The sequence below is a fragment of the Paroedura picta genome, chromosome 18 (assembly GCF_049243985.1).
Source record: "Paroedura picta isolate Pp20150507F chromosome 18, Ppicta_v3.0, whole genome shotgun sequence".
Taxonomy (NCBI): Eukaryota; Metazoa; Chordata; class Lepidosauria; order Squamata; family Gekkonidae; genus Paroedura; species Paroedura picta.
The window spans coordinates 10334846-10352028 of record NC_135386.1 but is presented as its reverse complement, the minus strand read 5'-3'; the positions used below and the strand labels follow the sequence as shown (position 1 = coordinate 10352028).

Genomic DNA, 17183 nt, shown 5'->3' with positions numbered 1-17183 from the left:
CCCAGTGCCTCCCAGCACGTCTATAGATGGTCTGATCAGCAATTGGCATGACAGAATGCTGGCAGCCTTCAATGAGATAGCTCCCCGAGATCCTCTCTGCCCCTGTCTCAAGCGAGCCCCTTGGTACACCGAGGATCTCTGCGAGAAGAAACATGAACTGAGAAGAAACTGGAAGAAGCTTCAGTCTTAGATTCACCCCAGTCTGGTTCAGAAACCTGGCCAAGGGGTAGAAACAGAGCTAGTTGCCCTGACGGATGACCTCCATCGCCAGTTGGACCGTGGCGGGTTGGCGCTACTTGTGCTCCTAGACCTCTCAGCAGCATTCAACGCAGTCCATCATGGGCTTCTTGCTCACCACCTCACTGATGCCGGGATATGAGGGATAGCCCTCATTGTGGAATAGGAGGAATAGGAGAGAGATTATTGAGCCGGCACCAACTTGCTTGTAGTCGCTCAAGAAACTGTTCTCTCTCCAGTCCTATTTAATATCTTTATGTGTCCTCTTGCCCAACTGGTGCAGTATGCCGATGACACCCACCTTTTTTTCCTGATGGATGGCCACCGTGATTCTCCTCCAGAAGTATTAGTCAGTTGCCTGGACGCAGTTATGAGGTGGCTCAAGCTTAGTCGCCTGAAGCTCAACCCTTCAAAGTCCTGTGGCTGGGCAGGATGGGTCCAAGCAAGAAAGTGTGCCTAGCCAACCGGGACAGAGTGCAGCTATCAGTGGCTCACTCCACCAAGAATCTGGCCATGATCCTTGATGCCTCACTCTCAGTGGAGGCTCAGGTCATGAGAGTAACATGACTGGCATTCTGCAATCTTCGCCATGCCAAACTACTAGTGCCCTACTTGGCCCCAGAACACCTAGCTACAGTGATCCACATGATGGCCACCTCTAGATTGGACTTATGCAGCTTGCTGAACACGGGCCCGCCCTTAACTTTGATCCAGAAACTACAGCTGGTCCAGAATGCAGCAGCCAGGATACTAACATGGAGGTCCCACATTTGGCCCATCCTTCAACAACTGCGCTGGCTACCAGTTGAATTCCAGATCAGACCTAAGGTTCTGGTAATCACCTTTAAGGACATATGCAGCCTGGGCCCAGTGTACCTGAGGGACCACCTTTCTGCCTACACCCCTCAAAGAGCTCTATGCTCTGCTACCTCCAACTGCCTAGTGATCCCTGGCCCCAAAGAAGCTCGCTTGACCTCAACCAGGACCAGAGCTTTCTCCATCCTGGCCCCTAACTTGTGGAACGAGCTCCCGGAGGAGATCAGGACCCTTGCGGAACTAGAGCAATTCCACAGGGCCAGCAAAAGGAAGCTCCTCTGCCAGGCATTTGGTTGAGGTCAACCTGAACCAATCACCTTACTCTGGGCTCCCGAGTCTCCCTCCCATGTAAATCATCACCTGAACCGTCGAGTCACAGGGCCATCGGTATGCTGGAGTTGAATGTTCCACTGTTCTACTATATTACTGTGTTATTGATATCTACTGTCTACTAGAGAGCCAGTTTGATGTAGTGGTTAGGAGTGTGGACTTCTAATCTGGCATGCTGGGTTCAATTCTACACTCCCCCACATGCAGCTGGCTGGGTGACCTTGGGCTCACCATGGCACTGATAAAGCTGTTCTGACCGAGCAGGAATATCAGGGCTCTCTCAGCCTCACCCACCCCAAAGGGTAACTGTTGTGGGGAGAGGAAAGGGAAGGCGACTGTAAGGAGGCTCAAAGCATCTTGAAGTCCGGGGCAGCTTGAGCTGGCTCATTGTCAGTCGGTAGTTTGGCACCCTCCTTCAGAAGTCTCATATGTTTAGTCTTCTATCTATTTTTGGCAATGGGATCATCCATTCCAGGAGGAAGATCAGGAGGAGGCCTTCTGGTTCAAGGAGGAACCCTTGATGCTATGAAGCTACAGGCCTCAGTTTGGGGAAGTGGAAGAGGGGAATTGAGATATTTGACTGCTAGTCCCAACATCATGTCCAAACCATCTGATAAGGTGGTGCGTGATCAACTTTCATTCAACCATAGGAGAAACGGTGCAATGGGTACAGAAATCAATTCTGGAGGTGACTGTCGCATGGATCACCATGTCTAGGTGTTCCAAAGACAAGTAGGGCACTAGTAGCCTCACCTGACAAAGACAGTAAAACGCCTGGCAGGCTACCATCGTGACCTGTGCCTCCATAGTCAGTCAGGCATCCAGAATAACACCCAAATTTCTGGCCTGGGCTACGGTGTTCAGTTGCTACCCTGCCAAAACAGGTAAAGATGCTTCTTGTCCTGCCCCCTTCCTTCCTTTATTTGACTGAGAAGCTCATCCCACCACCTGAGGAATCCTGCTCGCTAAGGTCCCAATGTGGGGTTGCACTTCAAGACGGAAAATGAAAACAGCCGCACTTGCTTGTCACTGTTGTTCTTTGATGTCTTCTGTGCAGGCACACATTCCCTCCCTCCAACCCTGCTACAGACTCTCAACTGAATAATAATCATTTGGCTCCTTGGAGCAGTAGGGTCTACGGGCCCATTGTTGCAAAGGTGAGAGTTTGCATTAGCTGGGTTGAAACTGAGTGTAGGGACACTCTGCTCTCAGAACGTATGATGCATCTGGCAGGAAGGCAGGTGCAAGCGATCTTTAGCTTCAAAGGCTCTCAGGGGCAGGCCTGTGCATGCACAGTTCCAATGTGTCTGCACATAAGACATCAGTGAACAACAGTTGTATGTAAGTGCATCTCTGGTGTACATATGTATTATTGAACCTTCTTTGCATTCTTCTCCTTCTCAGTTCCTCTGTAGTCCATGTACCTGGTGTCAACGATATTCAGTCCTCCTCTTCAACCGGCCAGAATCTGACACAGATCTCTCGCCAGCTAAATCAGAGTCAAGTGGCATGGACAGGAAGTCGCCCTCCGTTCCCCGGACAGGTATGGAGGTTCATTAAAGTGGCTCACCTGTTGCCCTTTGGAAGGGGATGAATGCATCTTACTTTAGCACAAGACCCTTTTGAGGCAGATGTCAAACCCAATGGCAGACACATTAACTAATTTGTTTTAATAAATGAGACTCTCTGGTTAAAATTGAGGCTGTCTGCAGAACTTGCCTGACAAATTAATATGTTAACAAATCGAAGCTGTACGAACTGTCAGACCACCCATTGCTCCACCCTACCAAACTGGAATGTTCTTAAATGAATGTGTCCTTCATTTTACCCAATAACCCTTTCACAAATGTTTGGAAAAGAATTGCACAATTGCTCTGGGAGGAGTGCTTGTCAGAGATGAGAAGGATGCCTTCCATAGCTGGCTTTTCCCCAGTTCTGCCTGGAACCATGCCAAAAACAATTCAGAACCATCTATGCACACTTACCAGACAGAAAAGTGTATATCTATTTACAGAGCTGTGCTGGTGCTAGTAAACCATCACCCCTACTCTTGACCTGTACTTTTCAGCTATCATATAATCGGAGTTAGAAGGGTCTATAGAGGACAACTAGTCCATCCCCTTGCTCAGGGCAGGATTAGCCTAAAGTAGGGATAGTCAACCTGTGGTCCTCCAGATGTCCATGGACTACAATTCCCATGAGCTCATGGGAACTGTAGTCCATGGACATCTGGAGGACCACAGGTTGACTACCCCTGCTCTGACAATCTTTCAAAAACAGAAAGAGAGGACTCACTTTTCCCCTCAGCCTCCTCTTCTCCAGAATATACCTTCCCAAGTCCCATAACCTTTCCTCGTGGGGCTTGGACTCCAGGCCTCTGATCATCCCCATTGTTCCTTTGGCACCCACTCCATTCTGTCCACATCCTTTTCGAAGAGAGGTGCCCAGACCAGTTACTAAAGGCCTTTGGAGTTGATCAGCAAAATCTAATTCAACTGAAGAAAGGCAACCAGAGCTGCATTAAGATTTCTCAATCAGAAAAAAAATTGGCTGCATGTACTATGCACTTTGAGGGTGAAGGTTCACTTAGTGCGAGACTTAACTGAGAAGGGCATAACAGAGTTGGAGTCTGTTCAACAGAAGAGATGGTGGCCAGCACCCTGACCAAGCCTCTTTCAGGACAGAGGCTAAAAACTATGAGATAAGGTGAAATTTAAGAACTCTTGCATGCAACATTAAGGAGGGGTCTTGATTATTGTATTATTATTTAGGCATGCAAGAGAATTATCTCACATGACTCTCATCATGCCCCTGAGTTCATTACAATCTACCTTACCAAAATACATGTCTGTCTACAAACTTTCTTGCCCTCCCTCCAGCAAAAGGAGTTCTAAGAGGACATGGTCACTTCCCTCTCAGATCCCTTCCACCTTCATCCTATCTACCAACTCTTGCCTGATGGTTAATATTAAGTTGAGTATGGCTTACTCCACCATTTGAAAAAGGAATTTGTTGACCAGGCAGCTCAGGGACTAGTGTGACTCTGGATACTTAGCAGTTTATCTCCCAGAACACATCAGGGAATATGAAGTTACCCATAATTTCAAGGATATGTTGCCTGTCTACATTGTCAAGCTACTCAGAGGGCAGCATCTGACTCTTCACCCTGGGCAGGCAGTGAGCCCACCCATAGAATCATAGAGTGGGAAGGGATCTCCAGGGTCATCTAGAAGAAGAAGGAAGAGTTGGTTCTTCTATGCTGCATTTCTCTACCCGAAGGACTCTCAAAGCGGCTTACAGTTGCCTTCCCTTTCCTCTCCCCACAACAGACACCCTGCGAGGTGGGTGAGGCTGAGAGAGCCCTGATATCACTGCCCGGTCAGAACAGTTTTATTAGTGTCGTGGGGAGCCCAAGGTCACCCAGCTGGTTGCATGTGGGGGAGCGCAGAATCAAACCCAGCGTGCCAGATTGGAAGTCCGCACTCCTAACCACTACACCAAACTGGCTCTCCCAGCCCCCTGCAGAATGCAGGAAATTCACAACTACCTGCCCACCCACAATGATCCCAATTCCATGCCCAGATGATGCCCTCCCCCCAAAAAACCCAGAATCCCCGGCCAGTCTGTCATTGAGGAAATTTGCTTCCCAATCGCAAAGTGGCACTTCCCTGGGCATACAAGAAAGGGCCACAAGAGCCAAGCCCCGACAGTCTCTTCTGCCCACCTACTCACAGTCTTTATCTGTTCAGATATGAGCAGCAAAGAAGACCCCTCTTGTCTTTCAGTCTCACTGGAGGAGACACAGGTGAATAGGGGAAAGCCAGCTGTGGCCAGAAACAACTCTACATGCTTTAAAAAAAATGTTTGCTTTATTGAGATTTACTTGTAAGTGAGCCCAGCCGAGTAGATGGATGAAGGTGAGAATGATAAATCTAAAGGTTTTGGCAAAAATTGCCGCTCTTGCAACTTTTCATTGCTAAATTGGAGGCAGATTGCACCACTCTTCTGCCAGGTCAAGAATGCAGAAGGGAAAATGCATTTCTTTGGGGGGCTTGTTTTTTTTCCCATTCAGCAACTTCCTTCTCAGTCTGGCAAGGCTCAGTCTTCACCCTTTGGGATTGGAACCAGCCATACCTACCCTGCAGACCCAGCATCCTACAGCCCTCTCTCCAGTCCGGCCACCTCTTCTCCGAGCGGAAACGCCTATTCCAGCCTAGCCAACAGAACTGCCGGGTTTGGTAGGTGGGCAACTTAGCCAAAACGCATCAGGATCTTAAATGTGAATGTCATCTAAAACGTCTCACTCGTTGGGATTGGTGGGGGCCTGGAAGCAAAAGCAGAATCAGAACACCTTTATGGGCATAAAGAATCGACAGGACAAAAACATTAACATTTTTATGCCGTTACAGAGCTCATTGTCAAGTGCAGACAAAACTCACAAACTTCTATAAGAAGAAAGCTTTAATTGGAAGTAGATCTGGTCACTATAACATTCGAAGTCAAGACTGTTCGATACCAGGACAGCAAGCAGTTATCAATACATTTCTCCCACCTAAACCCAAGCGTTCCCAAGGGAGGGGGGAGCCCCCTCACCCAGGTGCCATCCCAGGCTTCTTGCCAAGGTGTTGAAGTTAGCACGGCCTTGGTCAGGCCGGCGCCTCGGGCTAGCAGATAAGATGTTTACAGGAACCGGGCAACATTGTTTTACAGCGGGGAGACTATGCAGTGTGAAAATGCAAGGATCAAAGAAGTGGGGGAATCAAAGGAAAGTTACAAGCATAAGCATTCTGGTTACATGGGAACGTTTCTGTAAAGGCACAGCACTCCAAGATGGAGTCTCTTAGGTTCACTGAAAACTCAAGCATGGCAGAGAGCAGGGACTGATCCTGACACTCATGGACAAAAGATCGTCTCTTAGAACAGCTAGCGGTATCAAGGCAACTGACATGATAGATGTAGATTCTGTCTCACTTAACATAATCTTTATCTGATGTTTCTCATCTGCACAGAGAGTACTTCAAACAGTCAGCTAGCAAGAGTCGATAGTGGACAGATTTTGGCCATTCTAATAATTTTTTCCATGGGGTCGCGATGGGTCGGACACGACTTTGCACCTAACAACAACGACAACAAAATAATATGTGGGTTACCCATGGACAGTCTCTTGGAGGGATGAATTTGTTGGAATCGGCCTCGGGTCAAGCTAGATGGAAAGATATTTAAACAAGCTAACAGATGCACTCTTTTTAGTGAGTTTCCATCCAAAATATGGAGGTACATCGCAAATTTTTGTACATTAATTGAATTTCCCAGAGCCAGGGGAGAGATACACGGTTTACTGAAGAACCTAGTAATTGGGCATCTATATTCTGAAATCTCTGGGTTGTTAGTTTTTGTAACACCACTTCCTCTTGGGCTAAGAGCATTGAGATGTCAAGGCCAATTGTATGAAGTTTCGGTGCCATTAAAAAAAAAAAAAACCAAGACAATAAATAGGAATCACCCAGTCGTAAGCTCTTTAGCCGGACATGGTAATGAATCTTGAGCCGATATTTAAAGCTCACCCACCAGTCTGTAGTTTCTAGTTTCTGCTGGTCGTTCTGCGGCTACGGTATCGGGAAGCAGAAGCATGTCTTGATCAGGCAACTGAGCAGGTTGATCAGGGTGGGAGTATGGTAGGCAGGGAAGTCAGGAGGGGCAATTAGAAAGCAATTCTAATCTGAATCAAATAGCTCCAGTTGGAGCTGCAGTCTGGAATAGAAAGCATTGAATTTGAGCCACCTGGCCCTTGTTAGGCACTGCCGCAGAAGAAGAAGAGTAGGATTTTATAACTGCTTTTCACTGCCTGAAGGAGTCTCAAAACAGCTCACCTTCGCCTTCCCTTCCTCTCCCCACACCCTGTGAGGTATGTGGGGCAGAGAAAGCCCTGACAGGACTGCTCTGTGAGAACAGCATGATCAGGACTGTGACTGGCCCAGGGTCACCCAGCTTGCTGCATGTGGAGGAGCGGGGAATATAACCCAGCTCGCCAGATAGGAGGCCACAGCACCACACTGGCTCTTTATGGATAGTTGTTACACTGTTTATGTCAAACAAGGTTTTTTTTAATGACTTGTTTTTAAATTGTTATATTATTCCAGTGGTTAACAGCCTTGAGCAGGATGCTGAGGAGATGGCATAGAAATATATATTTTAATAAATAAATAACCCAAGTCAAGACCTTTTTGCACAAGGCAAGTTCACCAGTCAGGGACAGACGGCCCCTTTGGACCTTCCCTTGTCTCTCTGTGTGTGGGGATAGATGCTACGAAACTCAATGGGCCCTTAAAGCAGCATGCATCAGGGGGCCCACCCCAAGCCCTTCAATCTGGCCATCCTTGAGGGAGGCTGGAAGGTGTTCTTTTTTAACTCAGTTGTATCTCAAGCTGAGCACGTTTTGCTGATAATTTGGGACAGGGCTGTAAATCAAACAGTGCGCGTCTAAAAATACCAGGAACAAAAGGGGAAGTGGGGATCGCTTGAATACCAAAGGCAACTAAAGGATACAATAAACAAAACACTTCAGAGCAGAAACACATAATGGGTTCATCGCAAGGAGCACAGGAAGTGGAAAAACAGCTTAGATCAAGAAAATTCTTTTCATTTTGGCTTTCTTCAGCCTTCAGGTTATCAGTAACTCTGAAACGGACCATTTAAGATCTCCCGGGACGTCCTTCTGAAAAGTTTCCCCATCCCTATTCCCACCAGCCCTTTCTGGCTGCTCCTGTGCTGGAGAATTCTCTTCCTGGGGAGGTCCAGCCAAGCCCAGGCTGATGTGTTTCTTCTAAAAGTAACGGGAGATGTTCTTATTTTCAGCTGGCTTTTAGCAGCTAAGTAGGTTTGGAGAAGATGAGATTTTATAGGGCCCTGCACAGCAGCACTTTTTAAAATTCTCTTTAATGAGATGGCCCTGTAAATCTGTGTAATTTGGGGGCGGGGGGCTGGAAAGAGAGGCAATTCTATCCAGCACACATTGTTCTCTTCCCCCAAGCCAATGAGATGGGACAATGCACTAAACGAAAATGGGTATATAGACTGGGGCACTTATTGTAACTTTGATACAGTCCTTAGAATAACAGCATGAACAGCCTTCAGACTCTTTGGGGTATGTGGCACAGTAACGTAAGGATCGCAGGAGTCTGGCACAGCACAGTGGTTGAGAGACTAAGCTGTGATCACCGAAGTGCCTCCTTCAGTTATCACCCCTGCCAAGGAAGCTTTAGGGAAGTTCCATCCCCCTGAGGGGGTGGATAAAACTGATCCATTATTTAGGATTGTCGATAGAACAATAACAAGATCGATCCATTATTTATTTATTTCTGCTGGGGTGCTGGCCTGGGGTGGTTTACAACATTGCAAACGTCATATCTAAAACATTAACAGATAAAATCATAAAGTTGCATTTGATTCCATTAAAACATTGGAATGGGCTTACTTGCAGCCGCTGCTCCTATTCCAGGGGGAGGGCTCTTATGGGCTCTTGTAGGAGGGGGGGCCAGCTCGATGTTATTCTGTCATTCATTCATTGGCCCCAAACAAATGCCTGGTGGAAGAGATCGGTTTTTCCAGCTCTTCGGAAATGTGAAAGCTCCTGAACAGCCCTCAGCTCTTCCGGGAGCTCGTTCCACTAGGCTGGGGCCAGGATTGAAAAGGCCCTGGCCCTGATTGAGGCCAAATGTACATACCGAGGGCCAGAGATCACCAGCCAGTTTGAATTGGTGGAGTACGTCAAGGCCGTCCCCCAAATATCAGCATCAGCGAGGCAATGAGCAAAAAGTTCATGGTCTACCAGATCAAATGCTGATGTTAGATCTAGTAACATGAGCAGTGCCAATCTGCCTCGGTCCAGCTGGCATCAGAGGTCATCCATTAGGGTGGCTAAGACCATCTCCACCCCATGGCCCCTCTTGAACCCCAAAAGTGCAGTGCAAAGCACTTTGCACACTGAAAATAGACAGTGAATACACATGAATCTTCTGTTGTCATGCTTGGTCCATCAAGGTCCATGTCCTCTACTCAGACTGACGGCGACTCTCCTGTGTTTTTCTGATGGGAGATGCCGGGGATCAGCCTGGGGCCTTCTGCATTCCAAAGAGATGCTCTGTTATTCAGCCACAGCCCCTCCCTAAATGCTTAAAGAGGTAGATTTGAAAGGTCTTCAGGCTCCATTGGTCTTGGCAGAATCAGTATTTGAGTTAAAAATTTGAACGACGAAGAATTGAGGCTTTTGAACTCTGGTGCTGGAGAAGACTCTTGCGAGTCCCTTGGACTGCAAGGCGAACAAACCGGTCAGTCCTAGAGGAGATCAGCCCTGCCTGCTCCTTAGAAGGCCAGATCCTGAAGATGGAACTCAAATACTTTGGCCACCTCATGAGAAGGAAGGACTCCCTGGAGAAGAGCCTAATGCTGGGAGCGATCGAGGGCAAAAGAATAAGAAGGGGACGACAGAGAATGAGGTGGATGGATGGAGTCACTGAAGCAGTCAGTGCAAACTTAAATGGACTCTGGGGAATGGTAGAGGGCAGGAAGGCCTGGAGGATCCTTGTCCAGGGGGTCGCAATGGGTCGGACACAACTTCGCACCTAAAAACCACAAAACATTATTGTTATTCCCTGGTGCCTGTAGGTAAAATATTTAATGCTGACATTAGAATGCAGCATGCCAAATATTTTTAAATGTCTTTAATTTTGCCCTGACCACTTACGTATTACAATCTTGACTCCGTACACAGCCTACTTCTCCAGGGAGCTGAATGGTGGGTTATAAAGGATAAGGAACTCCTTAGTTGTGTACAGAGGTACTTTGCAAGGCCCACAAAAGCAGAGCCTGTTGGCAAAGGTGCCGAGGTGACCGTGTCATTTGTCATCCTTTCAGCCGAGAGCAGCCAAAGCAGCAGCCAGTTCCAAGGGAGGCCGTCGGAGGTCTGGTCCCAGTGGCAAAGCCAGCACCATAACCAGCAGAACAGCGACCAGCATCCTCACCAGCAAACCAGCCAGACAGAAGTGTTCCAGGTGAGCCAAATGAGGCGCTGGGCCCTTGCAGCTGTTGTTCTGGGAGGACACCCAGGGGGCAAGATTGAAGCGTGGCCCCTTTTGCTTGCTTAGAGGGGAATCTGAAGAGTTGGCTTCCTCCAAAATCGGTGCAATAAAATCAGAGTCCGGTAGCACAGGGGTACTCAACCTGTGGTCCTCCAGAGGTCCATGGACTACAATTCCCATGAGCCCCTGCCAGCATTTGCTGGCAGGGGCTCATGGGAATTGTAGTCCACGGACCTCTGGAGGACCACAGGTGGACTACCCCTGCAGTAGCACCTTTAAGACCCACAAAGATTGATTCAAGGTGTGATATTCCCTGTCATGTAAGAAGATCATAGTCTGAGGAACAGTGCTTGCACTCGAAAGCTCACGCCCTGAATCAATCTCTGTTGGTCTTAAAGGTGCTCCTGGACTCTGGTTTTATTGTGCTACTTCAGACCAACACGGCTGTTCATTTGCATCTATCCAAAACTGGTGCGGCAGTCAAATTAATCCCCCCCAGTTCTTCACAATTTGCTTTTCACGTGATTGAAAGTTATTGGGTACTGAGTGTTGGGTACTTTCAGTTAATTGCTGAAGCTACCTTTTCTGTGTCCAGGGAGAAAGGTTCGCCTCAGATTCTATCAGAAGTCAAAACATTGTGCTTTCTTTTCATTTTCACTTCTCTTGCAGGATATGCTGCCCATTCCAGGGGATCCGACCCAGGGGACGGGCAATTACAACATTGAAGACTTTGCTGATCTAGGCATGTTTCCTCCGTTCTCTGAGTAAAGTATCTAGCTGGATAACATCGCAGTGACATTCCGGGTGTTAAAAAAAAACAAAAAACACACAACCCAGCTAGATTTGGGCTCCTTTTTTTCTGTGCTGCATTGTGATAGAAGCAATTAAACAAGAAGGCTATTGTCACATTGCCAGTCTCTCGCTGCTCCTCCCAACTTGTTCAAATGAGATAATTCCAGGGCTTTCTTTTATGGATTTGTTTTCATGGCTTGCTCTCGCTTGCCGGGATTGTGGGAGACGGGACGAGAGCCGCCTTGATTGCAAACCGCTTTCGGCGCTCCCTATATTTGACTGTGAAACCCGTTTTCTAACTTCCCCTGTAGAGAAAGGTGTTTGTAAATAGGTAATGGAAGAATGAGCCTCTTGTGGCGCAGAGTGGTAAGGCAGCCGTCTGAAAGCTTTGCCCATGAGGCTGGGAGTTCAATCCCAGCAGCCAGCTCAAGGTTGACTCAGCCTTCCATCCTTCCGAGGTCGGTAAAATGAGTACCCAGCTTGCTGGGGGGTAAACGGTAATGACTGGGGAAGGCACTGGCAAACCACCCCGTATTGAGTCTGCCATGAAAACGCTAGAGGGCGTCACCCTAAGGGTCAGACATGACTCAGTGCTTGCACAGGGGAGACCTTTACCTTTACCTTTAATGGAAGAATAGACCCTCCGCTCCTTTGGCACACTTGCCTGAAAGTAAATCCTCTAAATTTCAGTGGCTGCCTGAGCAAACAGATCTGGATTGGTCAAGGATAGGGTTTTGGGTTACCCTGTGTCATGGGGGTTCGGTTTCCACGGCCTGCTTGCATACGGGAAAGCACTTAGAGGATAGACTTAGCACTCAGCTCTGTGCGTAGACGCCCCATCTTCAACCCCCATAGCTTTTTCATCTTAAAAGTTTGGTAGTAACAGGGCTGAAAGACGGATGCTGGGACTCTGGGGCAGCCTTCCTCGACTTTTTTACCACCGAGAAACCCCTGAAACATTCTCCCGGCTTCCAGAAACCCCAGAAGTGGTGCCATCGTGCAGAATATGGTTAGGAAGCAGAGCTGGGGACACGCCCACCTGGAGCCCCTCCCCTTCCCACCCCCTCCAGGCCCCTCATTGGGCCTTAGTCTCAGTATGTGGCAGCCTTGGCTGTATCCAGCAATGGCCGTGTGGCTGCTGTGGTAGGTTCAGGATCCGCATTTCGCTCCCGTGATGACCTGGCCCCAAGGAAGACTGCACGTTGGATTGAGTTTCGGCTGAAATAGCAACGTGAGCTAGAATGCCTACATGCTGTAGTTGTTAGACCAGGGCAGGGGTGGCCAAACTGGGTCTCTTCAGATGTCCATAGACTACAGTTCCCTGCTGGCAGGAGCTCATGGGGACTGTAGTCTGGGGAGATCTGGAGAGCCAGTTACGATGTGAGAGCCCCAGGCTTGAATCTCCACTCTGCCAGGAAAGCTCAGTGGGTCCCTCTCGGCCTAATGCACCCCACAAGGTTGTTGTGAGTATAAAGTGGAAGAGTGGGGGAGAGAAAAGCAGGGCATAATTATCTAAATGAATAACTATAAACAGGAATTATCTTCCTGGATCACAGACACTTCAGCCTAGAGTAGGGGTAGTCAACCTGTGGTCCTCCAGATGTTCATGGACAACAATTCCCATGAGCCCCTGCCAGCAAACGCTGGAAAGGGGCTCATGGGAATTGTAGCCCATGAACATCTGGAGGACCATAGGTTGACTACCCCTGGCCTAGAGGCTAGAGGGGAGACTGAGGGGTTCTTGGGAATCACACAGTTCTCCAGGCAGTGATTCTGGGGGCAGAAGTGTGTTTCTTCACACCATGGTGCTAAAGGTTCTGCTTTAGTGGAATGTGTACATTAGGCACAACTAGAGCATTACATTAAAAAAGAGAGAACAAAATCCCAGAACTTGAGGGACATTCACTTCTTCTTGACTGGAAACCATGAGGAAGGAGAAGTTTCTTCATAGGCCATCTCTGGATCAGGAGCGCCCAGATGGCCAGGTCTGGGCTAGCACATCTCGTTTGGCCTCACCGCCGTTCTCCTCGTCCGCCACCCATCTGGCGCCTTCCAGAAACAGTGGGGAAGGTTCCAGCCTTTGCCTCTGGGTCAGCATGCATCGGTGATGCCCAGGGGGATGGGAGGAACCGGGCACTGTGCTCAAAAGATTTGTCAAGGTCCGTACCAATGTATGCAGAAAGCCCAATCCACCTTCCAGAAACCTCTTGGCCGAGCCCCCAGATGCAGGCATTGGCCTGAGGCCGCTTTCAAGTGACATGCCTCTGATGGAGAGAACAGTTCGTCATTTTGCTCAAGCTAAGTGCCCTTTTCTGGGATGTGACTTTTATGGCAGGATGCATTCTTTGGCCAGTATACTGTGAGAGTGGGCAAGAGGGAGCATGGTATTACTTTCAGTGCTCCCTCTGTGTGCGTGTCTTTGTCAAAGCATGCTCTGTTGCTAGAGCCAGTTTGGTGTAGTGGTTGAGTGCAGACTTCTAATCTGGCATGCCAGGTTCGATTCTGCGCTCCCCCACATGCAGCCAGCTGGGTGACCTTGGGCTCGCCACGGCTCTGATAAAACTGCTCTGACCGAGCGGGAATATCAGAGCTCTCTCAGCCTCACCCACCCCACAGGGTGTCTGTTGAGGGGAGAGGAATGGGAAGGCGACTGTAAGCTGCTTTGAGACTCCTTCGGGTAGGGAAAAGCGGCATATAAGAACCAACTCTTCTTCTTCTTCTTCTTCTTCTTCTTCTTCTTCTTCTTCTTCTTCTTCTTCTTCTTCTTCTTCTTCTTCTTCTTCTTCTTCTTCTTCTTCTTCTTCTTCTTCTTCTAGGGAAGTCCTGTCCTGTTCTCAGTTTTAGATTCTACTCTCCTCTCTCCCCCCCCCCCCTTTCCATGGTCACTTTTGAGCAGGTTGAATGTAAGGTTACGCTGTGTCACCTGACCTTTCCTTGGAAAGAAGCTGCCATGCCTTTTCAGTCTCCTTTTAACTCCGTTAAACCTGGACACGTGTATATTTTAGTACAGTGTGTATATCTGGTGGTGTACGAAGCGAATTCCCCGTTCCAGTTTGGGGGATTTCTTCCCCGTCTCCATGTAAAAGAAGGCCTGTTAGAAATAAGGTGAAAATGAGAACACTGGAGCACGTCCAGCTGAAGCCCAGGCTGGGGGGTCCTCCCGGGTGTTGAAGCCCTGGCATGCATGGCACTCCATTGGCCATATGTGGCACAAGCGCCAGATGCCAACAGGCCTGGTTTCTGGCTGGCAACAAGGAATGGAAGGAAAAGGGCTTGCACTGTGCAAGATTTATGGAATTAGATTTAAGGAATTAGATCTCAAAGACAGAGTGCCTGAAGAACTATGGACGGAGGTTCGCAGCATTGTGCATGGAATGCACTCTGTTTCCCCCCACCTCACACCTTCCCTGGGACCACAAGTCTAGAATCTCTGGCCTGAGTGCAAGAACCAATCCTGAGACTTAAACCTGGTCTAGACACGCAGCAGAATTGAGGTCATCATTCGGTGGTAGAATGAGCTGCAGCACCTTGGACTGCAAAGGAGGGATAACAGTCTTCAAAGCATCGCTTTAGGATGCTTTGGGCTGATCCTGCGTTGAGCAGGGGGTTGGACTAGATGGCCTCTATGGCCCCTTCCAACTCTATGATTCATTGCTTATTAATTGCTTAGCACAGTGCGCAAAGGAGCACGTGAAAACCTTTCTCCCCCATGTGTTCATAGTTCTAACAGGCAACCTCATCTGCTGTGACACTTTCCATCCTTATGTTACCCCCCTTTTTTTTTAACAGCACAGGTCAAGACTCAAAAGAGGCCTACCTGTTATACTTGACATGGAGTCACTGCCCCAAAAATTACCCCCCTATCTAGAGCTCCGCCTCTTCCCCCTGGTGTATAGGATTCTTTAACCCCAGGTCAAGACGTCACCAAGTTTGTGTATTTCCCTTCCGTCCCCAACAGAAGCCAGTGATGAATGTAGAAATAAGAGGTTCTACACCTGATGTGCAAGCCTGACTCAGGGATGCTGTTTTCACTGGCAGTCCCGTGCTTAGCAGAACCTGCTTTTGCGTGCATTTCAGTCCCCTATGTCCATTTCTAAACGTGTTGTCTCTCTTGTCCTGAAAGTATGGTATGAAATTATAAATACTTTTGCAAGCCTGCCTTTTTAAAAAACCACCTTGATTCATTTCTGATGCAGCGTTAACCAGAATGTTGGGTTTACCCACTTGTTACAACCCGGTGTTTTATACACACAGTGCCCTCCTCCCACTCCCTGCTTGAGGCACGCAGCCGCCTAACCATCGTTGCCTTATTGCCGTAACACTACCATTGTGTGCTTGGCTGCTTCACAAGTTAGCCGGTAGACAGTCTTGTTTAGAACAAGCAAGTTGAGTCTCGTAACTGTGTTCCAGAGGCAGGACTGGGGTCACAGCAGTACATGTGCTTCAAAATACGCTAAAGAAATAGGAATGCTTTGCTATAGTTTAGGGAGCAGATATATCCTACATCAGGGGTGGCCAAACCGGGGCTCTCCAGATGTCCATGGACTACAATTCCATGAGCTGGCAGGGACTCATGGGGATTGTAGTCCATGGACATCTGGAGAGCCACGGTTTGGCCACCCCTGTCCCACCCTGTCATCTTGGACTTTAGGGTTAACAACTTCACGGACATGGGCCCATTTGTTTAAAGTAACTTGGGGACATGATCTGGCAGAAGTTAAGCACTTTGATTGCCATTTAATCCAATCAAAACATTGAAGTCACACTGATTCCAGTGGGAAAAGAGTTAAACAACTAAACTCACCCAATAGGGTTGTACCCAGTCAGCTAACTCACAATGAGACTGGATAACATTCTGGCAGGCATGGTCCTCTCTGATTCTTCTCTGGCATGCCAGATTCCATACTGGTTCCTCCCCAATGTCCTCATAGAACCATAGGGTTGGAAGAGGCCATATAGGCCATCTAGTCCAACCCCCTGCTCAGTGCAGGATCAGTCTAAAGCATCCCTGGTAAGTACCTCTCCAGCCGCTGCTTAAAGACTGCCAGTGAGGGGGAGCTCACCACCTCCTTAGGCAGCCGATTCCACTGCTGAACTACTCTGACTGTGAATTTTCCCCTGATACCTAGCTGATATCATTCTCCAAGTAGTTTAAACCCATCACTGCAGGTCCTGTACTCTGCTAACAACAGGAACTTTTCCCTGCCCTTCTGCAGGTAACAGCCTTTCAGATCCTTCAAGAGAGCCATCCTGTCCCTTCTCAACTTCCTCTTTTCCAGGCTGAACATTCCCAGGCCTTCAGCCTTTCCTCATAGGGCTTGACCCCCAGGCCCCGCATAACCCTCATTGCTCTCCTCTGCACCCTCTCCGTTTTGTCCATGTGAGGCCTCCAGAACTGCACACAGTACTCCATGTGCAGTATACCTCTAATGTAGCCTAATATTACGTTCACTTTTTAACCACCACATCACACTGTCTGCTCATGTTTGGTTCATAGTCCACAAATACCCTAAGATCTCATTTGCACATGCAGCTCCCCAGAAGTGTATCTTCCATCCGGTATTTCTGGAATCGAGAAATCAGCACTCCCATTTTCCATTGGAATCAGAGGGACTTCTCTTTTGGCTGATTGTCTTGGTGATTTCAGTGGGGAAATGCTGAATACATGTTTTAACTCTGTCCTACTGAAACCTTGAATTGCATGGCTTTGATTGGGTTTTTAAAAAAGCGTCTTTCTTTCTTTTAAAGTGGACTTTTTTCTTATCATTTGCGTTCCTATCTGTTGAAAACCTTTCCTGTCCAATGTGGAACTGTGCTGTGGATCAAAGTGTATTTTGTACTTTTAAGTGTTCTGTATAGCAAAACCAGTTTTGTGCGTCTGTATAATGAATAACCTGCCTTTTGAGATTTCATTAAAATAATAAAACATAA

General features: G+C 48.1%; 1 protein-coding gene across 5 annotated transcripts in view; it reads left to right on the top strand.

Annotated features, from left to right (window-relative positions):
- Positions 1 to 17183, top strand: part of ARNT2 (aryl hydrocarbon receptor nuclear translocator 2) — a 138601-nt gene extending 121418 nt beyond the window's left edge. For all 5 annotated transcript variants that reach the window (XM_077318052.1, XM_077318051.1, XM_077318049.1 and 2 more), the window contains 4 exons: positions 2788 to 2926; positions 5456 to 5621; positions 10297 to 10433; positions 11130 to 17183. In XM_077318052.1, coding sequence (XP_077174167.1) covers positions 2788 to 2926; positions 5456 to 5621; positions 10297 to 10433; positions 11130 to 11228 — 541 coding nt within the window. In that variant the 3' untranslated portion in view covers positions 11229 to 17183. The remainder of the gene's footprint in view (positions 1 to 2787; positions 2927 to 5455; positions 5622 to 10296; positions 10434 to 11129) is intronic.